The sequence below is a fragment of the Rhagoletis pomonella genome, unplaced genomic scaffold, assembly GCF_013731165.1.
Source record: "Rhagoletis pomonella isolate Grant_MI unplaced genomic scaffold, Rhpom_1.0 Rhpom_scaffold_00010, whole genome shotgun sequence".
Taxonomy (NCBI): Eukaryota; Metazoa; Arthropoda; class Insecta; order Diptera; family Tephritidae; genus Rhagoletis; species Rhagoletis pomonella.
In genome coordinates, this window is record NW_023458564.1 from 6,325,909 (window position 1) to 6,335,174 (window position 9,266).

General features: G+C 41.9%; 1 protein-coding gene across 1 annotated transcript; it reads left to right on the top strand.

Moving 5' to 3' along the window:
- The first annotated feature begins 365 nt into the window (after positions 1 to 365).
- Positions 366 to 5,244, top strand: LOC118745966. Its single transcript, XM_036479653.1, has 2 exons — positions 366 to 5,114; positions 5,172 to 5,244. The coding sequence occupies exon 1, from the start codon at positions 541 to 543 to the stop codon at positions 4,933 to 4,935; it is 4,395 nt and encodes a 1,464-aa protein (XP_036335546.1). The 5' UTR covers positions 366 to 540; the 3' UTR covers positions 4,936 to 5,114; positions 5,172 to 5,244.
- The last annotated feature ends 4,022 nt before the right edge of the window (positions 5,245 to 9,266 follow it).

Genomic DNA, 9,266 nt, shown 5'->3' on the forward strand with positions numbered 1-9,266 from the left:
ATTGCCAGTGCTACGCATGCTGGCCTTGCCAACGCGTTTATTAGACCTTCGTTATCAGTAAATGACCATTCCATCGCTCCAGTTTCAGCTACCCCAGGTATGCCCTTTGGGGTGATGCAACCTCGAAAACTCCAAGACTTGCCGGAGTTCAGTGGTCTAGCCGAAGACTGGCCACAATTCATAACCGCGTTCACTCAGTCAACGTCTGCATATGGATACACTGATCTTGAAAACAACCAGCGCTTGCAGAAGTGTTTGAAAGGCGAGGCTAGAGAAACTGTGAAGTCCCTACTAATATATCCGAACCATGTCAGTGCTATTATCGAACATTTACGCTTTCGTTTCGGGCGCCCTGAGCAGCTCATTCAAAGCCAGCTTGCTCTCCTGAAAGATATAGCGCCTATAACAGAGAGCGGAGTTGTGAAGTTAATACCGTTCGCGTCAAAAGTCAGAAACTTGTCAGCATTTTTGCAATCCGCTGGGGGGCACCAACATTTAGCTAATCCATTCTTGATTTCAGAACTTACCAGCAAGCTGCCAATGTCAAGGAAGATCGAGTGGGCACGTTATTCTTCGGTGGTGCAGCCATATCCTACTGTGATGCATTTCAGCGACTGGCTGAGTGACACTGCCAATCTGATTTGCAGGGTACAGGAGCAGGAACATCGAGATGCTAAGCGTCGCGTAGTTCTTCATGCGATAGATGAACAGCGATCGAGCACACTAACGTGCTGTGTGTGCCAAGGTGATCACAAGCTCCCAGAATGCAAACGTTTTCTCGACGCGAGTGTTGCAGAGAGGTGGAAAGAGGTCAAACGGTTACGATTATGCTTCGGATGTCTAAGTAAAGGCCACTCGTCGCGCAATTGCCGGCTTCGTAGACCTTGTCCGTCCCATGGATGCAAGAGAACGCACCACCAACTGCTCCACGAGTCGACGCCTACGCGCTCCTCTGCAGAAAAATCTTCAGTAAGGCAAGGGCCACAACGTAACACCAACGAAGCTGCGGTTCTAAGCTGCGTTGGCCGTACTAGGTCGAGCAAGCTGCTGTTCCGAATCTTGCCGGTCACATTACATAATGGAAGAAAAAGTATCGACACCTATGCTTTGTTTGACGAGGGATCGTCTGTGACTATGATTGACGAGTCACTAGCTGTGGAGCTTGGCTTACGGGGTGAACACCAAAAACTGAATGTGCAGTGGTTTGGTGGTCACAAGGCGCAAGAGCCCTCTAAGGTTGTGAGCGTGTTAGTAAGCGGAACGGGAATGAAGAAGAAGCATAAACTGAGTAACGTCTTCAGTGTCTGTAACCTGAGTTTGCCATCGCAGAGCCTCAGCAAAACCGATATACGCAGTCATATCAAGCATATGAAACATCTGCCATTGTTGCCATATAGTGGAGCTTCGCCTAGACTCCTCATAGGGCTTGACCACTGCCATCTGGGTATCCCGACTGAGACCATGAGGATCCAAGCTAACGGACCATATGCCGCAAACACAGAGTTAGGTTGGACCGTGTTCGGGCCAACGATAAGATCAGTACCACGGCCTACAGCAAGTTCGTTCGTAGGGCATACCGTTGATCAATCACTGGAAAACATGGTATGCGAATATTTTGAAACGGAGAACTTTGGAGTAAAGCCGTCTCCACCAATTGAGGGAGCTGAGGACGCACGCGCGCGATCGCTACTAATTTCAACAACGCGTCGCGTAGACGGGCGATACGAGGTGGGCCTACTATGGAAACGCGACTGCATTAATATGCCCGAAAGCTACTCAACAGCATTCAAACGGTTGGTTCACATCGAAAAGCGTATGCAGAGAGATCTAGTGTTTCCGTCAGCCTATAGAGAAATAATCAACTCGTATATCGACAAAGACTACGCTCACAAAATTTCACCCGATGAGGCCTCACTGCATTGTCCCAAGACGTGGTACTTGCCGCACTTCGCCGTCACGAACCCAAACAAGCCAGGAAAGCTAAGGCTAGTTTTTGACGCCGCTGCCGAGTCATATGGCGTGTCATTAAACTCAGAGCTACTGAAAGGGCCCCAAGAGTACCGATCTCTTCCGTCTGTCTTATTCCACTTTCGCGAAGGAGCAATAGGTGTGTGCGGAGACATAAGAGAGATGTTTCACCAGATACGAATTCGAGAAGAAGATCGATGTGCACAGCGATTTCTATGGCGCGACGGAGACAACTCAAGGGAACCTGACGTATTAGAGATGAAGGTGATGACGTTTGGAGCGGCATGCTCCCCATGCGCTGCACAGTACGTAAAGACGTTGAATGCCTTGGAGTATCAAACCCAGGCGCCACGAGCAGTGCAGGCAATTCTCGAGCGGCACTACGTTGACGATTTCGTCGACAGCTTCGACAATGAAGAAGAGGCGACCGAGGTGGCTCAGAAGGTGCGAGCGATCCATAAGCAGGCCGGGTTTGACTTACGCAATTTTACATCCAACTCGGACAAGGTACTTGCAGCACTGGGTGGTACTGCGACAGCAAAACCCATCATGAGCGAGGAGGGGCTAACTACAGAGAAGGTTTTAGGTATATTTTGGCAGCCTTCGACTGACAGCTTCAAATTTAGGTTGAAGTTTCACAACATCAACGAAGCAATTATCGTGGGAGAAAGGCGCCCTACTAAACGCGAGATGCTCAGCATTTTGATGTCGATCTTTGACCCTCTCGGGTTCATCAGCCACATAACGACAACCGCTAAATTGCTTATACGTGAGATATGGAAGAGGAAGTTGAGCTGGGACGATCCACTCTCCGATGACCTCACTACTGCTTGGCGTTTATGGCGCCAAAACCTTTCGACAGTGACCGATCTGGAATTTCCAAGGTTTTATTTCCAAGGCGGAAGGCCAGGAACGATGCAACTCCACGTGTTCGTCGATGCTAGCGAGCAAGCATTCGCAGCGGTCGCATATTGGAGAACAACGAGCTCAACAGGGAAAGTTAACGTGGCGTTCATCTGCTCCAAATCGCGATGCGCTCCACTAAAGCTACTAACTATTCCGCGGCTCGAGCTACAGGCGGCAGTCCTCGGCACGAGGCTTATGCAAACTATTCGCGAGCAACATTCGGTTTCTGCATCTGACTGCATTCTTTGGACGGATTCGAAAACCGTCCTTAACTGGATAGGGAGTGAACATAGGCGTTACAAGCCCTTCGTTGCTCATAGAGTGGCAGAAATTCTATCCGCAACGACGGTATCTGATTGGAGATGGGTTCCAACAGATGAGAACGTAGCTGATGAAGCTACCCGAGCAAAACGAGTTGAATGCGAACATGGTTCACGCTGGTTATGTGGTCCAGCGTTTTTGAGGCTGGATGAAGAACATTGGCCGAAGAATCACTATGCTTCCGATGGCCTCGCTGAAGACAATGAAGAGCTCCGACAAAAATACGCCTTGGCCATAGTAAGTCAGGAGTTTATAAATTATAGTCGCTTTTCCTCATACAACAGGTTGGTGCGAGCATTAGCATGGGTAACTCGTTTTGTGAGCCGCTGCCGCCATGGTAAACAGCCGGACGAACTTTATGGGTTGACTGCGTGGGAAATTGAAACAGCCAAACATATCCTTTATCGTTGGGTCCAGGAAGAGGCGTTTTGTTCCGAGCTGCGTCTCATAGAGAGAGGCTTACCTGTTCCCCGATTTAGTGTACTGCACCAGTTGACACCATACATAGGTGATCACCAAATCCTCCGAGTACGGGGACGCATCGATGCAGCAGAATGGCTACCCATAAGCACACGCCGACCAGTTATATTGCCGTCAAGCCATTTATTCACCAAGCTAGTAGTGAGCCATCACCACAACGCCATGAAGCACCAGAATAGCGAAGCTACAATTTGTGAAATACGTAGCCAATTTTGGATTCCACGCTTACGCAAACTCCTGCGTTCCGTCATTGCCAATTGCCCAGTCTGCCGAATAGCCAAGGCCGCGCCAGTTGCACCAATAATGGGTCCTCTACCAGTCGATCGCCTAACACCATATGTGAGACCGTTCACTTACACCGGTCTCGACTACTTTGGGCCAATCAATGTTGCTGTCGGACGCCGTCAAGAGAAGCGCTGGGTGGCACTCTTCACGTGCCTCACTATCAGAGCCATTCATCTGGAACTCGCGCACGACTTGAGTACGGACTCGTGTATTGTGGCAATTCGCAACTTCACCAATCGGCGTGGGGTTCCCGTACGGATGAGGTCGGACAACGGAAAGAACTTCGTAGGAGCGAATCAGGAAGCGAAGAGATTTAGCGAAGTTTTTGACTGCGAACGTTTGCAGGGTGAGATGGCGACGAAAGGCGTTGAGTGGTGGTTCAACTGTCCTGTAAATCCGTCCGAAGGTGGAGTATGGGAGAGGATGGTACAATGTGTAAAAAGGGTGTTGCGCCACACGCTCAAGCAAGTGACACCGAGGGAACATACACTAGTTTGTTTTTTGATTGAAGCGGAAAACATTGTGAATTCGCGCCCTCTCACACATCTCCCGATCTCCGCTGATCAAGACGAGCCACTTACACCAAACCACTTCCTGCTCGGGTCAGCGAACACCGCACATACGCCAAACAAAGCCGTTGAGCCAGAAAGGTTGTGTGCCTTGCGCAAGCAGTGGCGTATCGCGCGTCAGTTGCGAGACCACTTCTGGAAAAGGTGGATCGCAGAATATCTTCCTACCTTAACACGCCGGACGAAGTGGTGCGAATACACAAGGCCCTTGAAGGTGGGAGATATAGTCTTCATATGCGATAACAGTCTGCCTAGAAACCAATGGAGCCGCGGTGTGGTGGAGCAAGTTCATCCGGGAGCGGATGGAGTGGTCAGGCAAGCGGATGTACGCACAACCAGGGGAATATCTCGTCGTGCCGCGTCGAAGTTAGCCGTGCTGGACGTGGAAGTTGGTGAATCTGGTTGATTCACGGGGGCGGGGGTGTGGCAACCCGCTCGATGGCAACACTATCGTACTCGTCAGTTTAATTGTAGTCCACTGTGAATTATCTATTGTATGTAACCAAATCGTTAGATTGTCAAATTTGTAAGCTGCGGTTGTTCTTTTTCACTCGTTGAACATTTGCCCCAGAAGACGCAACCGCGGTAAGTAAATCAAATCGTAATTTGTCTTTATAAATTGTAATGCTAGCTCTTTAATAGAAATAAACCCCGCAATCAATAAGTACGCCATTGATGTGTTATTTTCGAGTCTTCGCCGAGTTCAGCGTTTACACACACAGATTTCTCTTTATGCCTATCTGACAAGCCGTAACCAGAACGACGACTTAAAGCTGATATGTATGCGTTATATATGTACCTGTCAAAGTGTGGCTGTGGCTATTTAAAGAACAGAATGTTTATTTACGTACATACCAACGCGTTGGCCTCATATTCTACTCCAAAGCACTAAGCCTTAGATACGAGTACCATACGAGGACTAACGCAGTACAACACAACTTTTCCTCGATGAGTATAACCTGTTGCTCATGAAAAGTACATACATATGTACATACATACACACTATATAGTTATTGATTCATGTTATGCTATTAATATGTCATATATTTCGCTGTAAATATGTAGCTATGTGGAAGATCAGACGTTTTTATTATTGTAATGAAGGTAAATATTTACTATATAATGTATATGTATACAGTCTGTATGTATATACCTACAATCTACGCACAAAGTTTTATTAAATTGTAATTCGCAAAGTTCGAAGTTAATTAGTTTTGTTACGAATCGAATAAAACAAATTGTTGCTAAAACCTACGCATGAAATTTCATAATTAAATGCATTGACAATTTGTATGTATGAACCAGTGTAATAATAATAATAATACTAATCATAAAAGTGTATGACATGCAACACAAATTGATGTGGTCGAGTTTATGCAACGATTTTTAGTGTATAATTATTTCCTTCAAATTACAGCCAGTTTAAATTTGGAAATTTAAGCAGATATCAGCAAAATCAAGCGAGTATGAAACGAATAGATGATTTCTTTTTCATGTATTCCTAATTTGACATGGCTAAAAGTAAAGTCGGAATTTTAATGCTCCCACCCCCTAGGATTCTTCTATATTGAAAAAGAGTATACCCCTATTTTTTATTTTTAAATCAAAAAATATTTAGAAGTCGCCCATGTATTTTTGTATGGGAAAAAACAACTCTTCGTAGACATGGTATACAACTCTGGAAAATCAATATTTTCGATCGAAAACTCTGGTTCTCTTCAGGAGACTTTAAATAATAATACCCAATGGTTTATTTAAGCATTTTCAATACTGACGATTTTTTATTGGTCCTCCCATTGCCTTTTCCGGGGTTTTTGTTGGTTTTTGGCGGACCTACTGTAAATTATAGTTGCGATGAAAAAATGGTTAAGTAAACAATTGGATATTATTACTGGGAATCAACTGCAGAGAAGCAGGGTTTTCCGATACAAAAATACTGATTTTTAAGAATTCTATACCATTTCTACGAAATGTTGTTTTTTCCCCATATAAAATACATGGAAAACTTTGAGCGCTTTGAACGACCTTTAAATATTTTTTGATTTCAAAATAAACAAGTATTAAAGTCTAAGTTCGGGTGGGCCGAACATTAAATACCCGGCGCAAGTATTACATATATGCCTTTTCACCTTTCCGAACGCTACCGCAACATGTTAAGCCGGGGTGTATCAATTTTGAGTAAATTAGGGTCCTTAAATTTCGAAATATTGAAGTTTCAAGCTTTTCTGAAATTTACCGTTATATGAAAAGCGGCCTCAATTTTAGTGTGGTCTCAATAACTTTCAACGTTTTTCTTTTATTTGGCAAGCACAATAACCATACCGAGTTTGGTACAAATTGGTAGAACGGTTACCGAGATACATATATGTGATCATAAGTGGGCGGTGTCACGCCCATTTTCCAAAATTTTATCATAAACGTATTTCTTGGTAAAGAAATGTTTCAAGCATCAATTTTGAATAAATTAGCTTTAATATTTACTGATATCGAAGATTTCGTATTTCTCCAAATTACCGTTATATGAGATGTGGGCGTGGTTATTGTCCGATTTTTTAAATTTTCGGCCATTTGGTATGCTGTAGCAAGGCTAACAACCGTGCCAAGTGTGGAAGAAAAACTGAAAATCCTACCATCCATAGTCAGTTCCTAATTTCCTAGTATTCTAATTAACCTAGAATAGTCTATGGTTGACAACTTTTTTCGTGTGCCTTTGTAATTAATATACTACTGCCTTCGAATTTTCCACCTAGCAGTTCCAGATTTGTTTTTAGGTTTTGGTGTGTTCACAAAAATTAAGGCCAGAGACATTCTGAACAACTTTTCAAAGTAATTTTGCCGAAAAAAAACAACCGGATAAAAGTTATAAACCATAAAATCTATCTATACAATAGGCGAAGGGAATTTTTCTTCCAGATCATCAGATCTGCACCGTTCGTTCGATTTTCAAAAATGAGTCAAAGTAAAAGGCTTGGCCTGCAGATGTGCAGTAAAGTTTTAGTTTTTCGGAGTTTCCACCTGTTAAAAAATTAAGTGCAAATTATTTAATAATCAATGCTATTAGTTCCGCACCATTCGATTTTCAAAAGTGAAGCGTCAAATTATAGGATTTGGGCTGGAAATGTGAAAAAAGGTTTTACTTCTTCGAAAAGTGTTGCCACCTTAAAAAAAAATAAATTCAAAATCCTTAAAATGTAAGTCTATTATTATAATATGTATATCAACCGAAAAGTCTTTATTTCTTAAAATCTATCTATTTCTAAAAATCAAATTCAATTTGGATTAATGGAATGAGATAATTGAAATACGTATGTATCGCCATATGGGTGCCAGGCGAAAGAGGTTTAAAAAGGTAGTAGTTAAAAATATTTTTAATAGGGTTACCACCTATTTTAAAAGTCGAATTTAGTTAACTTATGCACAAGTTGTATGAAATATTAAAATATTGGTGCCAAACGAGAGAAGTTTAAGAAACCTTTAGTTTGAACATTTAGAATTTTTTGAAGAGGGTTGCCACCTGTTGAAAAAGTCAAATTCAAATAATTTAATTAGTTAAATGAGTTATTAAAAGATGGGTATTAAATGAAACGCATTTACTTCCGAAATGTATTTAGGGGAGTTGCCACGTGTTTAAAAAATTTAATTCAATTAAATTTATTCGTTATTTGAAATAGATACATATGTATTAGGTCAAATGTAAGACAAATAAATAAGATTTTAGTTTGAAAATACTTGTAAGAAAGGTTGCGACCTGTTTGAAAAATTGTAAGTACTTTATAAGCATGTTAAATGAAATATGAGTGTGAAACGAAAAACTTTAGAAAACTTTAATTTTAAAATATCTTCGAAAAGTACACATGAAGGCATCTTTTGTGTAGGTCATCATATCTGCACTGTTATTTCGAATTTCAAAAATGCAATAAGGTTTTATTTTTTCAAGGTAAAACTTTTTCAGCGGTACAGGGTTATTTAATATTTACGAAATTAAAAACCCAAACCATGTTAGACCCCTCTTCACTCAGAAGTTTCTGGACGGATTTACATAAAACATATGGAATATTTATTTAGATGTCTAAAAAGTTAAATTCAATTTTGGCATTTTAACGCCATGCGAGCTCACTAGTAGGGTAGGGTGAAAAATTCTACTTGGAAGTAAAATTCTAAAAAAAAGCACTCAAAAATTATGCAGTTCGATTCACCATACTCGAAATGGGATGAAACCTTGCTCTCCGGCCATGTCTTTGAAAATTTTTGAAAAATGCTATCACGGCGTCATTTGAGGAGTATCTAATCGAAAGCTGCTATTTTTAGTTATTTATGTACATATATTTTAAAGATGAGCTGTATTTTAAATGTTGCCTACTACACTTAAGAACATACCTAATATGTTTTTTAAACTACTAAAGCTTTTCAATTCGGTATAAATTATGACGTTTTCAAAACCACTTGGCGTAACTTCTTCTTGACTAATAACTTTTACTTCAATATATAACAAGTAATTTTTAGCAAACTTCAACTCTCATATAAAAAAAAATATATATATATATATATCTCATGATCCACTGATCGGATCTTAACCAGATTAGTATGGGACCACCTCTGAGACACTACCTTTCCGATGCAAAAGAAGCTTTTTTTATGACAGAAGTACAGGCGTTTGCCCTGTTCTGCCGAGGCGCGAGCTCAAAAACTGTTCTACTTCAGAGGTCATAAAAAATGTCGCAGATTGGAAAGTGTGTA

Excerpts from the sequence above, each read along its gene's own strand:
- LOC118745966 (XM_036479653.1), top strand. The coding sequence starts at position 541 with ATGTCAAGGAAGATCGAGTGGGCACGTTATTCTTCGGTGGTGCAGCCA.